Genomic DNA, 24,596 nt, shown 5'->3' with positions numbered 1-24,596 from the left:
TGCTTGTTCGGGAGAGAAATTTGGGCGGTGAAATTGGGACTTCAAAACGGACAGGATCGACCAAATACACCATCGATCAAAATTATCCTGTCAAAACCGGGAGCTTGGTAAATTCTTGATTTTTAAAGTGAAAAAAAATAAAGTCCGTTTTTGATCGATCCTACCAGAGTTGAAAATCGGGACAAATCGGGACCAAACATGAATCTTAGTAAATGTACCCCTGGGTGTATTGGCTAATCACTGCTGACAGTGCACCCGGGCCGCTGTGTGCTGCAGAGGAACACTGGGTACAGCACAGGGCAGCTGGTGGGAGATTAATGGGTGAGCTTCTATCTGCTCAGAGATGGTAGTCAGGGCTATAGGGGCAATGTTAGCTCAGCCAGGTAGAATGGAGAGTCTAGAGCAGAGCCTTGAGCGATGCAGACAGTAAGGGGGAGTGAAGGATGTTCCGGGGATGGAGACGCTGACCTTCATCGTAGGTGCGAGCAGACTGCTGGTCATTTAGAGCAGGCGGTAGGCTTTACAGAGCAGACTGCTGGTCACTTAGAGCAGGCGGTGGGCTTTACAGAGCAGACAGCAGAGTTAATAAGGAAGCAGGGGGGGGAAAGGGGGTTATAAAGCGGCTGTACATAAGTCTTACAAGGAGGCAAAGCAGCCGAAGGTGGTTGGATAATGATGGTTCCATGAGGATAGGGGATAACAGCAAAGATAGAAGGGAAATTGCCATTGAGAGGGACGGGTGGAAGTGGTGAGCTGGGTGCAAACAAGCATGCGGGGGGCAGTGAGTGGGGAGGGACAGGGTCAGTGGGCACAGAGTCCTTGTTTGTCCTCAGGGAAGGGAAGGAGCTGGGGGAAGTGATTTCTATAACTATTAAGATTGCAGAATAAACTGTGTAGCAGCCAGCTATTATATATATATACATACACACACACGCACACATATACATACACAATTATATATACGCACAAAATAATTGTAGGTCTGTCCCATCTTCTCAGTGTGTACGCCGATGAAACCTGGGTGCACGCCCCAAGCGGCTCCCACCATGAAAGAGGCCTGGCCAGTGGGCACTAGGGGTAGGTGTGAACAGAGCAGAGGGCAGGGTCGAGACTGAGGTGACATCCCAAATCCGTTATTCTAGTATATATACGGTGTGCCTTAAAAATAATAATTGAATGATCCTAAATACGGCTGTGTGTTATGGCAAGAAGCTGAATGGGAGCAGAGTGATAGGTCCATCCTGTTCTACGTCGACTGAGGACATTATACAAAAAATCAAAGGCTAACATCTCCAGCCCCAAACATTACTGCTTATGGCATTCAATGATGAAGCTCAGGCCTGTACAGACAAACTATCTATAACTCATTGCGAGAATGCCCCCCTACTGCACCCGGTTTGCATTGCCCGGGACTCTCCTTCTGCATCTGTTTTGCATTGTAAGAGACCCCCCCCCATGTATTAATCTTCCATTGCCAGATACCCACCTACTACACCCATCTTCCATTGCAAACCCCCCCCCCACTACACCAATTTCCCATTGCAAGCTTCCATTGTCAGAGACCCCACTACTGCACCCATCTTCCATTGAAAGCCCCCCCACATCATCAGTCTTCCATTGCCAGAGCCTCCCTCACTACTACATACATCTTACATTGCCAGGGATTTCCTCCCTCTACCGCACCCATCTTCCATTGCCAAATACAGTCAGGTGCATAAATATTGGGACATTGACAGAATTTTCATATTTTGGCCTCTATTCACCACCACAATGGCTTTGAAATGAAACAAACAAGATGTGCTTTACCTGCAGACTTTCAGATTTAATTTGAGGGTAATTACATCCAAATCAGGTGAACGATGTAGGAATTACAACGGTTTCTATATGTGCCTCCCACTTTTTAAGGGGCCAAAAGTAATGGGACAAACTAAACAATCCTAAATGTAACTTTCACTTTTTAATACTTTGTTGCAAATCCTTTGCAGGCAATTACAGCCTGAAGTCTGGAACGCATAGACCTCACCAGACGCTGGGTTTCATCCCTGGTGATGCTCTGCCAGGCCTCTACTGCAAATGTCTTCAGTTCCTGCTTGTTCTTGGGGCATTTTCCCTTCAGTTTTGTGAAATGCATGTTCAATCGGATTCAGGTCAGGGGATTGACTTGGCCATTGCATAACATTCCACTTTTTAGCCTTAAAAAACTCTTTGGTTGCTTTTGCAGTATGCTTCGAGTCATTGTCCATCTGCACTGTGAAGCGCCGTCCAATGAGTTCTGAAGCATTTGACTGAATATGAGCATATAATATTGCCCGAAACACTTCAGAATTAATTCTGCTGCTTTTGTCAGCAGTCACATCATCAATAAATACAAGGGAACCAGTTCCATTGGCTGCCATACATGCCCACGCCATGACACTACCACCACCATGCTTCACTGATGAGGTGGTATGTTTTGGATCATGAGCAGTTCCTTTCCTTCTCCATTCTCTTCCCATCACTCTGGTACAAGTTGATCTTTGTCTCATCTGTCCGTAGGATGTTGTTCCAGAACTGTAATGGCTTTTTTAGATGTTGTTTGGCAAACTCTAATCTGGTCTTCCTGTTTTTGAGGCTCACCAATGGTTTACATCTTGTGGTGAACCCTCTATATTCACCCTTGTGAAGTCTTCTCTTGATTGTTGACTTTGACACATATACACCTACCTCCTGGAGAGTGTTATTGATTTGGCCAACTGTTGTGAAGGGGGTTTTCTTCACCAGGGAAATAATTCTTCTGTCATCCACCACAGTTGTTTTCCGTGGTCTTCCGGGTCTTTTGGTGTTGCTGAGCTCTCCGGTGCGTTCTTTCTTTTTAAGAATGTTCCAAACAGTTGATTTGGCCACACCTAATGTTTTTGCTCTCTGATGGGTTTGTTTTGATTTTTCAGCCTAATGATGTCTTGCTTCACTGATAGTGACAGCTCTTTGGATCTCATATTGAGAGTCGACAACAACTGATTCCAAATGCAACACCTAGAATCAACTCCAGACCTTTTACCTGCTTAATTGATAATGAAATAACGATGGAATAGCCCACACCTGTCCATGAAATAGCTTTTGAGTTGATAGTCCCATTACTTTTGGCCCCTTAAAAAAGTGGGAGGCACATATAGAAACCGTTGCAATTCCTACACCGTTCACCTGATTTGGATGTAATTACCCTCAAATTAAATCTGAAAGTCTGCAGTTAAAGCACATCTTGTTTGTTTCATTTCAAAGCCATTGTGGTTGTGAATAGAGGCCAAAATATGAAAATTCTGTCAATGTCCCAATATTTATGCAGCTAACTGTACCTCCCTCTACCGCACCCATCTTCCATTGCCAGAGACCCCCCCCCCCTCTACCGCACCCATCTTCCATTGCCAGAGACCCCCCCCCCCTCTAACGCACCCGTCTTCCATGTTCCTCATTCTGGATAATTAAAAAGTACAGAGACACCATGTCACATACGGAGGACATCAATGTACAGTAGAGATATGGATTTTCTGCACTAGGGTTACTCTCACATTACACTATAGTCCCCCGGATTATTTTAATATGAAATAGTAGAATCCTTGTGTGACACATACTTGGTGTAAGTATATAACAGCCATGCTTTATAAGACATTCTCCCCTGGGAATGGCATATATAACATTTAGTACATAGGATTTGGACAAGGACAGACGAACCAGAAGACAATTCAGAAAAAAACAAAAAACATCTTTATTAAAGGACACAGCCCTGCGACATCCAGTTTGACTCACAATCCTCCCCATAGAGAAACCCCAAAAAAGTTCTAAGAGGAACCAGCAATGAGAAAAGGCACAAAACAGCCAGTGTCCCCCGGCGCTTCCACCCTCCCATCGGAGACACATCATCAGCACGATCCAGAGCCTGGGATAATATATTACTACATGCACAGCAAGATACACAGCGCTCTCCTGTGACGCAGAACCTTGTAGGAACGTAATGACAATAGGGAATAAAAGTGTTCACAGCCGCTATTCTAGATCCTCCAGGGATAATGTCCGGATCCAGAATGAACAGTCTCCCTAAAAATTCTCCTGCTTACCAGCACTGACTGACGCAGAACTAGTAACGCCGGCTTGTGTTTAGAGGGCACGGATGTAGAATTACTCATGGAGAGACCTAGGAGATTATTAACTACAAATAAGATGGAGTAAATAGGTGAGAGAACATCTTAAAGGAAGGTGGGGTGGTATGGTCTACGACACATCATGAAGCCATCACCGCGGACATTCATTGAATGACCGCGCTGACAGATCTGACCACCCCGCCCATTTTTGGGCAAACATGCAGACATTGGAACCCTGAGGCTGATAACACAAGTTTCAAGTTAAAGCAAAGGCTGGTTAGCGGCTGAATTATAGGAACATTCAGACAGTGAATACAAAGGGGACGTTTTCTTACATGAAAGCTTTGGTATATGGAACTGCAGTTATAGTGTAGTGATCTCTCATATTACAGCAGGAAGACTGGTGCAGCAGGTAAATGCTTCCCTCCATCAGGACAGCCCCTCGTAGAATGGCAGTTACACATTTAGGGGTGCACGCTGTTTGTATAACGGGCCCACACAGGTTACTATCTCCATGTCAAGCGCTCTTCTATAGTGACCTGACAAGAGCCTCCCTGAACATGTTTGCAGGGAATTAAGCACCAGGTAGTTTCTAATGATTCAGCCAGCCTGGCCGTCGGGCATGGAAATCTGTAAGCTCAGCTGGCCAACGGTGGATCAGGTAAGAGAGGTGCGGGGATCCCTACCGCATATGCTGCATGGGTGGACCAGGAACTAAAAAAATGAGAATCTGTCCCAAAATGATTGAAATGAAAAAAATTAAATAAATCACCTCAACAGTTTCCAAACCAGTCTCCCACCTGACAGAGATTCTGCGGCCATGATGTGTGCGAGTCAACACGTGACGCAGTCACATCACCAGACGAGAGATGGATAAAGACGCCCCCGCCTGTCATGTGATGTAGCGGTTAGTTACATTAACACTTCATCTGATTTACCGCGCCAGTCTTTTTTAAAGGGGCGAGTTAAGGACTCAGGCACCCGCAAAAAAAAGTGAAAAACGAAAAAAAAAAATGGATTTATATCGGACAATATCCCAACATCCGATGGCTAGGATCAGTATCTGGCATGGCGGAGGGGGCAGCTGGAAGATGGCTGCAATCATCCTGTGAGTGACGCGCTGGGAGAGGTCGGAAGTGACCCGTGAGGCTGCAAACGTCCAGCTCTCGTCAGCACGTTGTGGCAAAACTGGATTGTGGGTAGCTACAACACCCCAAGACCGGCGCTTGTAAACCACAATCGCCTACAGCTGAGCCAGCAGTAAAACGATAAAGAACCGCCTTCCCTAAAGCTCACACGGTCTTATACAAATGTACTAACAACATTTACAGATTATTATAGTGTTCATTCTAGCACCCTGCTCCTGTCACACCACGTGCAGTTCCTCTTTCCTGGGGTCTCTCTCAATGCTCTGGGGCTTCTCTAAATATTAAATAACTGAATTGTATTCTTCTACCTCTTGACGAAACCTTTTCACTTAGGGTTCCTTTAAGAATTATATGTCGTAAAAAGTTACATTCTTTCTCCCAATGTATCATTATTACTGGGGTACAAACAGTGGCCGAAGCGGAACGCCCTCTTCGTGTTGGGGCATATCCCGGTAATGAATCACAGCAGCCGGCCTAGCACTATATAGATGGCGGGAAGCGGCATTTGGTTCAAGTACCGTGCTGTGAACATTTGGTAGTTACAAAGGCTGCTGTATACGCGCCAGTCACACGTCTAGAGCTGCAGTAGCCCCATGTCACCAGCAGGTGTCACTGCACTTAGGATTTTTTTTTTTTTTTTTTGTGGAAATTTTAAAAATACATTAAAAGTGATGTGAGGAAATAGAAAACTGAATTCACTATGGCTCTTGGATAAGCACAGGTTTCCCTTCTACAAATGCTGACAGCCTATAGTGCACAGACATCCTTTTCCCTGCTTTAAAAACAAAAAACAACTACTTTCATGGCTTCGGGAACGGCACACTGCAGGCAGCCATTTTGGAACGTGCTGGCAATGGTTTGAGAAAGTCAACTCAACTTTTTTGCCCACAGGAGGAGACATTCAGGGCAACCAAGGCAGCGATGAGATTTGCCCAGCCGGACCGCAGGGTTCCGAAAAGCACGTAACGTCCAGGTTGACGGGCATGAAGGCCAGGATGCGTTCTCCACGGAGTCTGCGAGGGCGGAGAGAATAGCTCCACCATTACAAGTACGGCACACGCTAATACCAGACAAGGTCGGGTTCCGCCTCTCACTTTTCAGCTGAGGAAATAAGTTACGTGGGGACTACAATATTTTTAGCAAGTAAAGCGAGCAGCGCCAGCTCGACATTTCCCTCTGCCCGCTCCAGCGCTAGGAGAGCGTCCGGCAACGTGAACCCAGCATGGACAATCCGCTCGACGGCAGCTGCTGAGGAAGAGGTGGCGTATGGAGGCTGGGCAGGGGAGGTCTGATCACCGACAAGTCCCGCAGGATCATTGCTTAGCCCTGGTGCTCTACCATCAGGCACACTGTCCAGGTTTAAAGGAGGGCCGGGAGGTACTTCACCAGGGGACACGTCAAATTCAGGGCACTCGCCTTGCATGGGAGGAGATCCCATCACGCTAGCTGGCTCAACGAAAGGCTCCACTCCACTGGAAGAGACATCGGCACTGCCGAGAAGGGTCTCTGTGCACATTGCGTCTTCAGGGTCCTTGATAGAGATGGTCTCATCGCACAGAGACGTCTCAGTACATATTTCATAGAAAGAGTCATCAGATTCAGTCTCTAGGATAGATTGACAATTATTGCCCTGATCGAAATTTACAGTATTAGATTGTGGAAGTGATTTTGCATCTGCCACTGTCGTAGTCGGCCCCTGGCCACTGGTGACCAATAACTTATGAAGTTCTTTCAAGGCAGTGGCCAAAGAGAAGCAGCTCTCCCGGATATCTTGTCTGGTGATGTTTGCCAGGCTTGGGCTGATGTGATTGGTAGTACTGTCCACTTCTTCAGATACTGCATCCACAGACATGTCGTTGGAGGAAACCGGCTGGTTGTCAGCACTTTGGACACTTTCATGCAGTTCAATCAACCCAACATGAGTAACATCCGTAAAACTACGTGTGCAGCACTCAGCGTCGAGGGAAGCGTGAGTAATCTTCTCTGTGGTGTCCTCAGCATGGTGGCAGAGAGTCGACATCTCCTCCTCTCCCTTGTCTGCATCCTGAACTGATGTAGACACAGCAGAACAAGGCGGGCCATCCGCCTGGGGTGACAAGCTAGAGTCCTCATGAGGAGTTGGTGTTGGGAAATAAGACTCGGAGCTCCCAGCCATGGACACAGGCTCTTTCAGAGCTTCTAGAAGGTCTGGTACAGAGCTAACTTCAAGTTTGTCATCAAGAGCCAGCAGGGGCCCTGTACCCGTATCACAAGGTAACTGAGAAGCTGGAAACTCTGCTGCATTTATGCCCTCATGAGCTGAATGTCCTAACGAAGGCGGCCCAGCAGGAAGGCTCTGGTCACCATGGCAGACAGCGCCCACTTTGGGCAGGTTTGCTGGCAGCTCGCTGCGCTCGGTCACAGTGGGTGGGTGTGAGCAGATACTTGTCTGGGTGGAGATTGAATGAGCGGGGGGCATTGAAGCGATGCCTGAAGCGTGGACGGAGTGGTGAAGCCCATCGGTCGGTGGCACCAGAGATGGACCTTCCACTGAGGTAGTTTCCTGGTCTGGGAACAGAAAAGAATAAAGTAAGAATTGGAGGCTTAATCAGAACATACAGCTGCTCACATGTGCTACTACATAGCCTAACATGCGGCTGGTCACATGTGCTACTACATAGCCCAACATACAGCTGGTCACATGTGCTACTACATAGCCTAACATACAGCTGGTCACATGTGCTACTACATAGCCTAACATGCAGCTGGTCACATGTGCTACTACATAGCCTAACATGCAGCTGGTCACATGTGCTACTACATAGCCTAACATGCAGCTGGTCACATGTGCTACTACATAGCCTAACATGCAGCTGGTCACATGTGCTACTACATGGCCTAACATGCAGCTGGTCACATGTGCTACTACATAGCCTAACATGTAGCTGGTCACATGTGCTACTACATAGCCTAACATGTAGCTGGTCACATGTGCTACTACATAGCCTAACATGCAGCTGGTCACATGTGCTACTATATAGCCTAACATGCAGCTGGTCACATGTGCTACAACATAGCCTAACATGCAGCTGGTCACATGTGCTACTACATGGCCTAACATGCAGCTGGTCACATGTGCTACTACATGGCCTAACATGCAGCTGGTCACATGTGCTACTACATGGCCTAACATGCAGCTGGTCACATGTGCTGCTACATGGCCTAACATGCAGCTGGTCACATGTGCTACTACATAGCCTAACATGCAGCTGGTCACATGTGCTACTACATAGCCTAACATGTGGCTGGTCACATGTGCTACTACATGGCCTAACATGCAGCTGGTCACATGGGCTACTATATAGACTAACATGCAGCTGGTCACATGTGCTGCTACATGGCCTAACATGCAGCTGGTCACATGTGCTGCTACATGGCCTAACATACAGCTGAACACATGTGCTACTACATAGCCTAACATACATCTGGTTACATGTGCTACTACATAGCCTAACATACATCTGGTTACATGTACTATTAAATAATGTCATATAGCTGAGACTAAATTAAAGTGGACTCCTGCTCCCACACAACATCACATGGTGACAGCACAGGGACAGGCAGCTAGTAAAGGAAATTACATATATATAAAAACTGCCCAGCATATGTGTAGTTACATACTTCCATGTTGCCCGTGTTCCTCTGCACGAAGCCAGCAGCTGAACAGACATTAACCCAAACAGAGCAGCATCTGTGTGCATCCACCTAATGGGGCCAACGTTCACTGATGTGGATGTTATCATGTGGGGTACACACTTTGACAGACCGACCGTTTTTGGCAAGCATACAGTGCATCCGGAAAGTATTCACAGCGCTTCACTTTATCCACATTTTGTTACGTTACAGCCTTATTCCAAACTGGAATAAATTAATTTTTGTCCTCAAAATTCTACACACAATACCCCATAATGACAACGTGTAAAAAGTTTTTTGAGGTTTTTGCAAATTTAATGGAAAAAAACAAAAAAAAAAACCCTAAGAAATCACATGTACATAAGTATTCACAGCCTTTGCCATGAAGCTCGAAATTGAGCTCAGGTGCATCCTGTTTCCACTGATCATCCTCGAGATGTTCCTACAGCTTAATTGGAGTCTACCTGTGGTAAATTCAGTTGATTGGACATGATTTTGAAAGGCATACACCTGTCTATATAAGGTCCCACACTTGACAGTGCCTGTCAGAGCACAAACCAAGCATGAAGTCCAAGGAATTGTCTGTAGACCTCAGAGACAGGATTGTCTCGAGGCACAAATCTGGGGAAGGGTACAGAAAAATATCTGCTGCTTTGAAGGTCCCAATGAGCACAGTGGCCTCCATCATCCGTAAATGGAAGAAGTTCGGAACCACCAAAACTCTTCCTAGAGTTGGCCGGCCGTCTAAACTGAGCGGTCTGGGGAGAAGGGCCCTAGTCAGGGAGGTGACCAAGAACCCAATGGTCACTCTGTCAGAGCTACAGCATTCCTCTGTGGAGAGAGGAGAACCTTCCAAAAGGACAACCATCTATGCAGCAATCCACCAATCAGGTCTGTATGGTAGAGTGGCCAGACGGAAGCCACTCCTTAATAAAAAGCACATGGCAGCCCGCCTGGAGTTTGCCAAAATGCACCTGAAGGACTCTCAGACCATGAGAAACAAAATTCTCTGGTGTGATGAGACAAAGATTGAACTCTTTGGCGTGAATGCCAGGCATTATGTTTGGCGGAAACCAGACACCACTCATCACCAGGCCAATGCCATCCCTACAGTGAAGCATGGTGGTGGCAGCATCATGCTGTGGGGATGTTTTTCAGCGGCAGGAACTGAGAGACTAGTCAGGATAGAGGGAAAGATGAATGCAGCAATGTACAGAGACATCCTGGATGAAAACCTGCTCCAGAGCGCTCTTGACCTCAGACTGGGGCGACGGTTCATCTTTTAGCAGGACAACGACCCTAAGCACACAGCCAAGATATCAAAGGAGTGGCTTCAGGACAACTCTGTGAATGTCCTTGAGTGGCCCAGCCAGAGCCCAGACTTGAATCCGATTGAACATCTCTGGAGAGATGGCACCGACACTTCCCATCCAACCTGATGGAGCTTGAGAGGTGCTGCAAAGCGGAATGGGCGAAACTGGCCAAAGATAGGTTTGCCAACCTTGTGCCATCATATTCAAAAAGACTTGAGGCTGTAATTGCTGCCAAAGGTGCATCAACAAAGTATTGAGCAAAGACTGTGAATATTTATGTACATGTGATTTCTTCGTTTTTTTTTTTTTTTTAATATTAAATTTGCAAAAATCTCAAAAAATTGTTTTACACGTTGTCATTATGGGGTATTGTGTGTAGAATTTTGAGGACAAAAATGAATTTATTCCATTTTGGAATAAGGCTGTAACATAACAAAATGCGGAAAAAGTGAAGCGCTGTGAATACTTTCCAGATGCACTGTACACACAGACCAAATGGCCTCGCAATATGTCTGACCAGAATAGCCCATTTCAAGGTGTCTCCCCCCAGCATTAGACTCTTTCTGGACTGATACAAGAGTGCTCCCACTCCTGACTAAAATACAGATCATTAGTGATGTCACTGGCTCCTAGTGACTGGATAGGCTGCACTCTCTGTGATGTCACTGCTGGCTCCTAGTGAGTGGATAGGCTGCATTCTCAGTGATGTCACTGGCTCCTAGTGAGTGGATAGGCTGCATTCTCAGTGATGTCACTGGCTCCTAGTGAGTGGATAGGCTGCATTCTCAGTGATGTCACTGGCTCCTAGTGAGTGGATAGGCTGCCTTCTCAGACACCTTTACACCACACGTCAGCATATTGTTAAACATACAAGTCACAGGAATGAGAACTGCATGAGCTCAGCTGATAAATTACCTGCTGTTCGGCCCCCTCCTGCGGCAGATTACACACACGCATGCATCATGGTTTCTGCTGGTCTGTGTGGATTAGGAAAAACAAAAAACGGCAAACCAATGTTAGGAGTACACAACAAGCCACATGCAGTTAGTTAGCTGTCTGGGACATGTCTGCTATACACGTGTGAACTTTCACTGTCTCTAACAAGTTGCACAGGAGACATCTTCTAATCATAAAAGGATGTAACTATCCGCAAGTCATACAGTAACATATTAAGGTGGAAAAGTGAAAACTGCAAGCACCACAGCTGTTATAATACCCTCTGCTTGCACCGACGGCTGGGGCCACAATATCGACATGCTGTGATATGTAACAGAAGATGGGCTACAACAGGGGGCCTAACAGTACTGGGACCACTTTCCTGTGTGTAGGTGTCATAAGGGAAAAAAATGGCTGCCAAGGAGCCATAATTGTATTTGCAACAGGCAGACAACACGTAACAGTGCATGCCATGTGTCCGATTAATAATGTAAGAGGAAACATTCCCAACGCATGCACACGCGTGTCAGGCCAAGCCATGCATTACACATACCTGCTTCATCAGCAGATTTCTGCAAAACTTCTGCTAATTCACGGTCTGCGATCTCCTCTGGGCGCATATCCTCCCTCCCTGGGCCGTACGCCAGTCGGGCACATTCAGGAAGCTCGCCCTCGGGCAAGAAGCTGGTACGGGTGCCCGTCGTGCCAATCACCAAGACGTTCTTCTCCAGGTCGATGGAGCACTGTAAGAGGAGACATCTAGGTCTGTAGGACACACGCCGCACTAACATTTGTTGTAGGGAGGTGGATGCAGAAGTGAGACAAACGTCGGACAATGTATCTTATTCCACCACATCAGGAAGAGAAGGGGGTAACACGATGGTGTGGATAGCATTAGGGCACCATCACATACCTGGTGTCTCTTTAACATGTCCAGGCCAAGCAGCATGTCCATCGGCTGCTCCTCCAAGATGGAGAACGAGCAGGGCAGGAAATCACCTTCAATCTGTACCTGAGCTGGAAAAAACCATAGCATGCAGTGAGAGGGGTCCGTTCCCCAATGTGCATCCTATAGTTTCGGTCTATAGACAAGGAACTAACGCCCAACACCATCTCTGGTCTCCATATACTATCTATCTGTCTATAGACCATGGAAACAGCCACCCGAGAGAGCCAAGACTCCATATACCACTTCTAACATCAGTCTGTAGACCATAGACACAGCCACCCACGAGACAGGGTCCAGACTCCATATACCACCCCTAACACTGGCCTATAGACAAAGGACACAGCCACCCAAGACAAGGTCCAGACACCATATACAACCCATAACATCGCTCTATAGACCACAGACACAGCCACCCGAGACAGGGTCCAGACCCACAATACCACCCCAAACATCTGCCTATAGACACAGGACACAGCCACACATTGACAGTCTAGACCACACACACTACCTCCAATATCAGTCTATAGACCATGGACACAGCCACCCACCGAGAAAGTCATGGTTCAGACCCAATATACCAACCCTAACCTCTGTCTAGACTAAGGCCACAGTCACCCACCGAGAGAGTCCAGTTCCCACTATGGGCCTGATTCAGACCCACTCGCGAGCGGCTGTCCGCTCGCAAGTGGGTCGATGGTGTGCACTGAGCATGCGCACGACGGAGGGAGCTCGTTGTGTCTGATCAAAGGGGGCGTGCTGTCGATGTAGATTGACAGCACGCCCCCTTTGGTGGGCGTGCCTCCCAGACGGGGGCGTTCCCAAGGGAACGCCTACCGTCAGAAGCCGGCCCACTGACATCACTAGTGATGTCAGTGGGAGTGATTTTGGCTCTGATAGAGCCAAAATCACTCCGGGCCTTGCGGTTGAGAAACTCAACCGCAGGCTCCGGCTCGCACTGGCGATGGTCAAGACCATCGCGGCCATCAACATGCACGCTCGTATAGGCTGTGGGTGGTGACCCACAGCTATACGAGCGTCCAGGAGGACGCTCCATAATTATGGAGGACGGCCCTCATTCAGAGCGTGCGCTCTGCTCAGAGCGTACGGCTCTGAATGAGGGCCTGTGTGTGACTGTATGAATACGAAGGAAGGATCACACTGACTCACCCAGATGCACTCTGCCGATGATTTTCTGCGTTCCGACCCCCTTAGCTATTCCAGCCCATCTTCTGTCCACTAATCTCATGATATGACACCGCTCCGCACAGGCCTGGCTCATTATGGTCATCTGGGCACCTGTCATGAGAAACAGAACAATGCGACTCTGCAGCTCTGGAGAACCCAGTTTCCCCAATATTGTCTTTTTCCCGGACCTCACCTGAGTCAACAAAGGCCTTCACTGGGTAACCGTTCACCTTGCAGTTAATATACAGCATCACCACCTGGCCAAAGCTCTCAGGAGCCTCCTCCATCGCTATCGTCATGTTCTCCTCAATGTTCTGCTGCCTGTGGGGGGGGGAGAACCAGGGAGTAACACAGTGACCTTCCCTCAAACTATACATCTCATGGAGACCCACAATGTAAATCCCTGAGAGGGGACACAGGGACCTTCCCTCATACGGTATGTGCCATGGAGACCCACAATGCAATTCCCTGAGACATGCAGTGCTCCCATAGAAGACCCTACTTCAAGGAGTCCGTAAGAAAGGTCTGGAGATAGATAAGGGCACAGTGATAAGGTGGCTACGTTCACTACACAATACAACAGCTGAGCCAGGGAAATTAGAAACAATACATCTTTATTAACGTTGGATGAGGTTTTGAAAAAGGAAATTCAATGTAGGAGGGGAAAGTGATTTTCCGAAAATCAGATAATTTGAAGTATAAACTGGTTCCCAGCCATTTCAAGAAGGCAACTAGATTATCGTTAAATACAACCTGGCTTCCAGTAAAGGGGCTCATCCACTTGCAGACATAGAATGGATTGCACGATTATGACATTGTAACCGTGCAGTCGTTTCACAGTCTGCTGTGCCTACACTGACCGATCAGTCGTTCAGTGTAGGCACATCAACCATCCCCTAACATGCTCAACCTGACCTTATCGCCAGGTTGACCAGCATGTTCGGGCGATGATTGATATTGGAAACGACCAGCGGGAGCATGCATCGCCGGTCATCTCCGACATCAATGTGCGCTATTTGTGCCCGGTTAATGAGTGATTGCACTATTACGATGTCGTAAGTAATGTCGCGTAGTGGATACGCAGCATTAGACCACCAGGCTACCACAGATGTGATAATTCCATGCGTCTATCATGCATACAAACCCTCAAAGAAATCTACTGATTTTAGATCATATACAACGAAAGAAGTTTCCCAAATAAATTATTTTTTTGAATGGTAAATCCACATATATTACCTATGTAATCCATTGTGGATGTGGAAAACAATATGTAGGACGCACAACACGTGCGCTCGCCAGATATTTGGAACACTGAAGAAAAATCTTGTTGGGGTATTAAAACACATCCATTATCGGAGCATATCTCAAGGTGTCAAAATTATCATTTGAAAAATATAATAATTATCTCTATTGAACAAATCAAAGCGCCATGCCGAGGAGGAGACCGATTCAGTAGGCTCTTGTAGACGGGAACTGAATCTTTCGTCTAGGCACCATGGCCCCGAATGGTCTCAATGACATTATTGAGCTCAGTAATGTGTGAAGATTTTGACACTCTGTATCTACAATTCTATAGTCTCCGTAATATTCCCTCTCCTCCCGCCTCAGGCCTTTCCACCCCTTTTGACTTGAAGATTTTTCATGGTTTTTATGTTAAGGCATTTTTTGTTTTGTGCCCCTATCCCTTGTTTATGACCCCTCACCAGCTGGATTGCCCCTCGGCTGTGCACCGGTATACATAAAATGGGACTCGAGGACCCTAGGGACCGTTGTGCTTTGTAGCGTAGCATCAGCTGCGGGTATTCACATGGTTGTACTTATTAGGTTCGAATTGGCGATTATTTAGTTACAAAAATTATTGAACAGGGAATGGGAAAAGAATCTTATGACTAGGTGCACACAAACAATGTATTACATATAAAATATAACTTTTAATAGATCAGATAAAATGTTTGATAGTAATATGCACATGTGAAGCTAGCGAAATAAAAACAAGACATAGAGAAGAATGTGAAGAAAAGTAAATACAAGTGTTTAAAATGTAATTCCGACATGTAAATGACTTGGCATCCAAAATATGTCTGTGCTTTTCACCTTAATATAATAGAAAATGGTGCTGTTCTTAATATCTAGTATGCAGTAGTTCTAGACCACAAATAAATTGTGCAGAAGAGATTCCTCCTGTAATTATAACCCAGTAATATTGCAATATTCATTCAGGCTATCAACAATATTTTTATATGTTGATTGTATCCAAAAGCCGATATTTATAGCAACATGCTGTGATATCAGTTGTAAATATATAACCACAGTTGCAATTAAATGAGTGTATATAACTCAGTTATTATTGTATGACACGGCTCCTAAAGTCACTGCCGTCCGGTTTCATATAGAAACCGTTGTAATTCCTACACCGTTGACCTGATTTGGATGTAATTACCTTCAAATTAAATCTGAAAGTCTACAGGTAAAGCCCATCTCGTTTGTTTCATGTTTCAAAGCCATTGTGGTGGTGAATAGAGGCCAAAAATTCTGTCAATGTCCCAATATTTATGCACCTGACTGTATATTGGAAATTATTGATTGTATATTTTTGATCGTGTATAAAGGTTTATAAACATTCTTTATATAGAAGGGGTTTTACTAATAGTTCTTACTATAGGATCTAAGATATAAGAATGTTTTATATCTGCATAAAGGATAAAAATTCACTATTAAAACTATGTAGACTGGCTGACAACCAGACCTGTTCTCTATATGATTTTTGTATAAATAATATTGCTCACAGTGGTTAACTGTGCCTGCCAATGAGGCTGATATACAATGTAACAACTGTATTAAGCATATGAAACAAATCCGGAACAGACCAGCAATGAGACCATGCATGTGCCTGCAGTCCAGACCAGGATGAGGCTTGGAGAGCACACCCGCAAACCGGGGATATGCCGGTATTTAAATCTGTTTGTTTGACACAAGTTCTATTCCTTCTCATGAAGCCGGGGGGGAAACGCTTTAAGGCTACACTTTGCTGCACACAAGCTGGTTTATCTCCCTGGAATCTGCAGTTAGATTTCTTTATTTGGATACACAGAGCACAGAGACAGAAAACACTGTGCTGCACTATCTACTTATACAGACAGCATTGAGGTTTATAGTCGGTGACCACCCTGTTTTTTGGCTACATCAGACACATTTCCTGGCCAGGAAAGCGAGTCGGTGGAAATCCATTCGGGAGAAGTCCTGTGAGTATACAGATTATTTCTGCAAGGACCGCTAAAATCTGCTGCTTTCTTTGACCGGAAGACGAGACAGCTAAAGCGTACTGTATAATTGTTTTATATTTATTCAATACTCGCTTTGTGACTGGAGGATAAGACTGGTTCAGCCCTAATATAATACGAACAATGCTGCTTTCTGACTGATGTATACAAAACGGAATCGGTATGAATTACTGACAGCTGAATAGCCGCCGGAAGGGAGGATATCCCGACAGCGGCCGTTAAGTGCTCTAACACTCCCCTCCCCCCTGTGGTGCCTAAATCTAACCCCCCCCCCTTCCCACACCCTAAACCTAACCCTCCCGTGGGGTGCCTATACCCAACCCCACCCCGCAGCTATAATCTAACCCTGCCCGGCTTACCTTGTCCGGGATGCCGGGCGGCAGGATTTCGGCGTGGGGCTAAAGATTTCGACGCCTATCGTTAGTCCCGGGTCGGCATTGTTTTTTTAATATTAATTAAATGTAAGATCTCTTTTCATATGTGCAGCCTTGTTCTTTTCATTGTGTTGCTCCCATAGAGGGTGCACTACCTATCCCTGCTGCAGATTTCGGAGGATCACCTGTATTGCATCCTTAGTATGAATAAGAACTATGACCTCGTGCATCACAAGATTATTCGGACAATGCCTACATACCTAATTACCCATAAACCAGAACTATGGTAATGGAAGCAGGATGTGTTCTATAAATAGTCCTCTGCCTTAAACGTCGGCTAATGGACCATACCCCACCATACCAGTGGCCAACAAACAAGAAAGTCCCCTATAGGAAGTGTGCACCGCACCTTATGTCTTCCTCTATCTTAGCCTGTGCATCTAGGTCGAAAGGGTCGGCGGAGAAAAGGCGGATCCTCTCCTGCTCCCGCTTGGCTCTTTCCTGTTGTTGCTCCAGGAGGACCTTGGTGAATTTCTCTGCAGAAGACAAAACACCAGATCAGCCGATATACCTAGCGAGTCCCTCAGCGCCGGAGTACGAGAGGAACCGTCACTCACCCAGATCTCCGCTCAGCAGCGCCTCGGCCAGGGGCGGATTGCGCTCTTTCAGCAGTGACAGCTCGTGGGGATTGGATAACAGCATTTCCCTCAGCAGAGCGGGGTTATCAAGCCCCTGAGGAAACGATGTGGAATCTGGTGCAGCCGCGGTCGGCTGGGGGGAAGCCGTTTGCCTGGAGGTCCCCGGAACTGCAATACTACTGAAGTCTATTCTGGGCAGACCTGGAGGGAGGTAACAGAACATAGAATACTTATCACATGGCGCAAATGTAGCACACGCATTTAAAGCGCTAAACAGGGAATGGAAATTCTCAGCTGCAAAACATTAATGCGTCGTTCAGTGTAACCATGAAAAGTGCCACTCGATCTCTGCCAGCTCCCTGAGAAAAGCTCCTCCCCCCTATCACGGAAACGCGATGAAGTGGTGAGAACGAGCCCAATAGCCAATATTTATGTCTGCCCCATAATCTCGTTATCACCTCCTCCTTATAGTCCCAACACAGGCAGCAAAGCCGGGCTACTAGTATAATGGACTGAACCATTATTGGGCACGTTGGCAGGTGTAGCAGAAGACGAAAGCTTTTGGCTGCTGACAAACCTCAGTGACACCGGGAGGGATAAGCCAGATCTCGGCCACTACAGTGGACAATGATCCGTCACGTGAGCTTTAGTGATGTGTTACAGTCCTGGGGCAGTACCACAGCTGGGGGCAGAGGTGCCATCAGAGGGGAGGAGCAGTTGCACACCTCACATGCTGAACCACAAAAGCTCATTATCCTAAACTGAAGTGACAGCCATTAAAAAGACTGTAGCCTTATCTCTCCCCCATGCCAGCAATCGCCGAACCATACCTGGGAACTGTGCCGCAGGCCGCGTCTCCGTAGGATCTTTCTGTCGCAAGACCACCACATCGCCATCTTTTAACCCGTAGGACGACAGTGATCGCTGGTTGTCGGTCAGTGGTCTCTCTGCGTAGATGATCTGGAACAGAGGAACAGTGTGAGCTGACAACTGAGAGCAATCGCTCTGCATTATAGATTACATTATTAGAGGGCAGAGCAGTAAGTCGACCTCATTATGTTCTCGCAGTCAGATCCTCACACACAGTACATCGTCATCTATAGGAATACATAGCAGACTTGTATACACACAGAACTGCTCATCATAAATCACTGACTGGTCAACAAAGCAAGGCTCCGCCCAAAACCTGACTCAGGGAGAAAGGTGTTGTCGATGCCCCGCCCCTACGGAATGAGGGACATCACCACACTCTGCCTACACTGCACTACTGGTTTGCATAGAATTTTTTTTTTTTAGGCATGGAAACATTTACTACATGTAGTGCACAACTATAGGAGCTCCGCCGGGAACTGGTTATATACAGGTTCATTAACTATTTAGGATTCATATATAATTAACCTATGAATTATCTGTAGGACACCTTCCAGCAGAGCCTGAATTATGTATCACAGCAGCGATGTAATAAGTGGATAACCTGTCCGGTATGAGAAGAGGAGTTTCTCTCTATATCACACCAACGCCTCATCGTGGGTTTGGGTATGGGAGACCGGCCGTCAAAAGACCGACTGCGGCATCCTACTGCTGAGAATCCCGACAGAGGCTCAGTAAGTATCCTAAGCCCCCCCCTCCCGCAGCCCACCCCCCATGTGCGCAGGTACAAGCTAACCTGGCACGCTATACTTACGTTCGGGATTCCGGCGTCGGCATCTCAACTACTGTCGTGATTCCGGCGCCAGTGTTCTGGACGCAAGTGGGGATTTTGGCTGCCGGCATCCTGTGCGGCGGAATACTAACTACATCCCCTCATTGCCATGTAATAAACATTTCTCCATTCTTTCTTACACCTCTCTCCCTAACAGGACTGCTCCAGCAGGAAATACTAGATGTAGCCTGGAGACTCTCAGAACGCCTGACTACCCTGTTCTCACGGCTAGGGACCCTTGTGTAACGTGCAGAAATACACGGATTATAATACAGACCGGCAGACTAGCCGCTCACTACTGTGCAACTACACGGCAGAATGTAACATAACCAATGGACACCGCTGTAAAGGGGGAGATCTGCCTATCCTGGGACTCGCTCTCCTCCTGTGCAGTCAGCCGCATTATGGCTGTTCACCGGTCTCCCGCTGTGCCGTCTAATGCTCTCTGCTGGTTATCCATGTAGTGTCTGCCGTTTGTAAATACTGTTCAAGGCAACATTTATTATAGTATTGGTGCAACAAAGGTTCCACGTCTGCTACTGTATGATGGCAGTGACCAAACACACCTTATTTAAGCAAAGGGAACCTGTATGAAGAATCAGTAAGGTTCAGGGAAAAAGACATAAACCCTGGAGGAAGGGGAGGGGGTGTAGCGTGCTCTATAACACTACAGAAAATCTAAAGAATTATATTAGCAGCCTGAACAAATAAACCAAGGGTAAAAGGATGTGTCCAGGGCTCTGAATCGTTCTCGGCTTTCTCATACAGCAGAGAATTAGACTGAATGGAAGCATTCGGCTGTCACCTTACGTAAACTCCTTTGCATCCTGCCACGAGGTCGTAAAACACATCCAATCAGAATAAGGGGTGCTGTGTAATTATCACTGCTCTCCCTCCGTGGGTACGGACTAAAAGAATGTATATTGACCAAGGCCAGTGAGTGGGGCAGTTTGAGTGCCAATGCGTTGAAAGTCTGAGTGGCATGTGGGGGAGTTTTGGAGCACGTGTGGGTCTAGGGGCATATTTGAGCAAATTTATGACAAGTGGGGGTTTGGCTGCTGGTGTTGGAATTTTATGGCATGTGAGCGTATTTAGATTGAGTTTTTTCATTAATGAAATAAAGCATTATGTGCAGCCCTTTTGAAGGTTGGAGGGCCACACATGTGCGTCAGGCTGCCGATAACTACAGTAGTGGAATTACTGTTGCAGCAAACCAGCAGTATTGCACCACGTAAGGCGCTGGCTCTTATAAACAGCTCACAGGGACCCAGATGTATTAGCAGCAACTCGACACATAAAGCAAGCAAGAGGTTCCGCAGTTGTTGCTCCCGAACCCCAGACACTCACTGGCCATGGAATAATGGTGCCAGATGGGGTAGTTTGAGTATCTAGTAACGCTGAGGAGCATCTCTGAAGGTACAGTGGAGTGGATAAGCTACAGCAGTTGCAGACCCCAACGGGTGCCATTCCTGTCAGCTATAGACAAGTCACAAACACTGGGCAGATGGAGGCTGGATAAATGCTGCCTGCTCTGACCAATCTCCATATCTGCTGCAAAATGCAGATAGCAGGGTCAGAATCTGGCATAAACATAGTGAATCCATGGATCCATCCTGCCTTGTGTCAGTGACTCAGGCTGCCGGTGGTGATGTAATGGTGCGGGGAATGTTCTTTTGGCGCACATTAGGCCTCGTAATACGAATTGAGCAGTGTATAAATGGCACAGCCTCCCTGAGTAATGCTGCTGACCACGTGCATCATGTCACACAGCACACGTCATCCCACGCTGGTTCCATGAACATGACAATGAGGTCAGTGCAATGGCCGCCACAGTCACCAGCATGAATGTACAGCTGCCACATCTGCAGCAGCTGAGTGACCCTATCATGTCACCATGGGCCAGAGTCTCCGAGGAGGATCCTGCTCAGTGCCAGATGGGTGTACCTAACCGAGGTATAGGTCTGCACTTTCTTACATTGGAAATGTCCTGCAAATAAAGGAGTCACATGGTGACATCGTTACATTGTATCTGACTGGCCTGAGGGTGGCCATAATGGGGTAATTGTTTGCCATGGAGACGGATTATCTGCTGGGTAACAAAGCCACATTCTCTGCACAAATAAGTGAAGAACAATAACTTAGAATGTAACATAGGTGACCTACGGCCTGTGTGCGGTCATACCTCAATACCCCCACATACAGAAGCTGTTTTGTTACCAGAACTGCTTTAGGCTTATTTATGTTAAGGAAAAAAAAACAATCAGACCCTCCCCCCCCCCTACAAAGAGATACTTCATCAGACAATTAGATTATAAACTCTCATGAACAGTTTGTCTGCTTTTGGTTAATCACCTATACCATCACCCTTCTGCCCACACTGACACCGAAATTTTGAGGTCAACAGCTGGCACTGCCTCTGTGGGTAGCTTGTATCTCATGTTCTGTACTGTAAGTCATTTACAGTGTCTGTTATTGTTTTCTTTGTCTCATTTCCTCTTACACACACTGTAAGGCGCTGCAGACACCTTGTGGCATCATTTAATAAAGCATAATACTACTAATAAGCACGGTAAGTAATCCAGTTACACACATACATAATATCTCCCAATTACACACATCATGTTACATATAATTCCCCTCCCTCCAGCAGGTCTGCCTCACTCCCCACCAGGTATCCCCTTGGTAATGGTAGGGAATGACGCTGGACAGTAACTGATGGCGTCATGGTACAGAAACGGAAGGGGATCTATCCACTACCGTCCCCCCTCACTCACTTCCCACCCCCCAGCAGGTACCCCCTTGGTAATGGTAGGGAATGACGCTGGACAGTAACACTCCCCACCTCCCTCAGGTCCCCCCGCCCTTTCTCACTCCCCACCTCCCAGCTGGTCCCCCCCTTACTCACTCCACACCCCCCAGGTCTCTCCCATACTCACTCCCCACCTCCCAGCTGGTCCCCCCTTACTCACTCCACACCCCCCAGGTCTCTCCCTTACTCACTCCCCACAGGTCCTCCCACTTAATCCCCACCCCCCAGGTCTCCCCCCCTTACTCACTCCCCACCCCCCAGGTCTCCCCCCCTTACTCACTCCCCACCCCCCAGGTCTCCCCCCCTTACTCACTCCCCACCCCCCAGGTCTCCCCCCCTTACTCACTCCCCACCCCCCAGGTCTCCCCCCCCTTACTCACTCCCCACCCCCCAGGTCTCCCCCCCCTTACTCACTCCCCACCCCCCAGGTCTCCCCCCCCTTACTCACTCCCCACCCCCCAGGTCTCCCCCCCCTTACTCACTCCCCACCCCCCAGGTCTCCCCCCCCTTACTCACTCCCCACCCCCCAGGTCTCCCCCCCCTTACTCACTCCCCACCCCCCAGGTCTCCCCCCCCTTACTCACTCCCCACCCCCCAGGTCTCCCCCCCCTTACTCACTCCCCACCCCCCAGGTCTCCCCCCCTTACTCACTCCCCACCCCCCAGGTCTCCCCCCCTTACTCACTCCCCACCCCCCAGGTCTCCCCCCCTTACTCACTCCCCACCCCCCAGGTCTCCCCCCTTACTTACTCCCCACCCTCCAGGTGTCCCCACTTACTCCCCACCCCCCAGGTGTCCCCACTTACTCCCCACCCCCCAGGTGTCCCCACTTACTCCCCACCCCCCAGGTGTCCCCACTTACTCACTCCCCACCCCGCAGGTCTCTCCCTTACTCACTCCCCACCCCGCAGGTCTCTCCCTTACTCACTCCCCACCCCGCAGGTCTCCCCCCTTACTTACTCCCCACCCTCCAGGTGTCCCCACTTCTCCCCACCCCCCAGGTGACCCCACTTACTCCCCACCCCCCAGGTGACCCCACTTACTCCCCACCCCCCAGGTGACCCCACTTACTCCCCACCCCCCAGGTGTCCCCACTTACTCCCCACCCCCCAGGTGTCCCCACTTACTCACTCCCCACCCCGCAGGTCTCTCCCTTACTCACTCCCCCCACTTACTCACTCCCCCCACCCCAGGTCCCTCCCTTACTCACTACCCATCCCCCTGCAGGTCCCCCCCTACTCACTCCCCATCCCCCTGCAGGTCCCCCCCAGGTCTCTCCCTTACTCACTCCCCACCCACCAAGTCTCCCCCTTACACCCCATCCCCCAGCAGGTCCCCGCTCACTCTCTCCCCCAGCAGATCCCCCCCGCACTGACCCCTCCACCCCAGCAGTGTGTCTCACCAGGGACTCGGCAGCCGGAATGCCGCTCTCCAGCTCGCACAGGGCTCGGAAGTTCTCTAGCTCGAAGTCCGGGTCTACGTCCAGGGAGAAGGTGATCTCGGACAGGTCGCGGCGGACACAGTACACGGTGAGTAACATGGCGGCCAGCGCTACCGAGCACACAGGGAATCACCGGGGGGCGCGGCCAAGGCGGCACTCACACTGCGCAGGCGCCGCTTCCGGGTACTGCGACCACCTGACCGCGCGTCACACGGGCTGCCGTCTGCCCCGCCCCGCCCCGCCATTTCCCAGACAGGCAGGGCTCCCCATTCGGAAGGGGTTGAGCTTATTTCCCCTTCAGGCTAGGGGACCTGGAAGTGACGTGAGTGAGGGCGGAAGTGCAGTTCCTGCCCATTAAGGCCAGCTAAAGAAGAAAGTTGTCAGCTCGCCACGCTACGGGCTCGGTGGCTCGCTACAAGGTTATAGAGGGGTACTCTATGCCCACTTGGATGGTAGAGAATGACGTTGGGCACAGGCTGATTAACAGAAACTGAAGGGGATCTAGCTCTTCCCGATTTAGACATTACCCATTGCGGTAGTGTATAGATAGATCCCCTTCAATAGATGTACCTGGAAGTGACGTGGAGTGAGGGCGGAAGTGCAGTTCCATGCCCATAAAGGCCACCAGGTTTAGTGTCTTGATGTCCTTCAAGGAGAGGACCCTGACGTCATCAGTTACTGCCCAACATCATTCCCTACCATCCACGTGGACATAGAGGGGGAATATAAACCTGTGCCGAGCGAAGCAATTTCTTCTTTAGGTGGTCTATATGGGCATGGAACCGCACTTCCGCCCTCACCTCACGTCACTTCCAGGTCCTTACCTGGGAAGGGGAGACAAGCTCTACCCAGGTTTATATTCCCCCTCTATGTCCACATGGAAGGTGACAAATGACGTTGGACAGTAACTGATGACATCAGAGGACAACTACGGAAGGGCATCTATCCACTACCATGACAAGCACAATTTACTTCATCTTTGCTGAAGTTCTGAAGAAGAGAAATAAGAAAATGCTGCTACTATAGGGTGCCAC

The 24,596-nt window shown here is 48.3% G+C and overlaps 1 protein-coding gene across 1 annotated transcript; it reads right to left on the bottom strand.

Annotated features, from left to right (window-relative positions):
* Positions 1-3,718: 3,718 nt before the first annotated feature.
* On the bottom strand, positions 3,719-23,806 carry LOC148453479 (uncharacterized). The gene is made up of 9 exons (XM_088462085.1): positions 23,524-23,806; positions 18,442-18,571; positions 17,591-17,812; positions 17,383-17,509; positions 13,512-13,639; positions 13,301-13,429; positions 12,098-12,201; positions 11,738-11,927; positions 3,719-7,810 (listed from the first exon to the last, which is right to left on the bottom strand). Exons 1-9 carry the CDS (start codon positions 23,659-23,661, stop codon positions 6,378-6,380), a joined length of 2,601 nt encoding a protein of 866 aa, XP_088318211.1. The 5' UTR covers positions 23,662-23,806; the 3' UTR covers positions 3,719-6,377.
* Between the last annotated feature and the right edge of the window lie 790 nt (positions 23,807-24,596).

Source organism: Taudactylus pleione, unplaced genomic scaffold, assembly GCF_031769625.1.
Source record: "Taudactylus pleione unplaced genomic scaffold, aTauple2 ptg001146l, whole genome shotgun sequence".
Taxonomy (NCBI): domain Eukaryota; kingdom Metazoa; phylum Chordata; class Amphibia; order Anura; family Myobatrachidae; genus Taudactylus; species Taudactylus pleione.
This window is presented reverse-complemented; position numbering and strand designations above follow the sequence as displayed.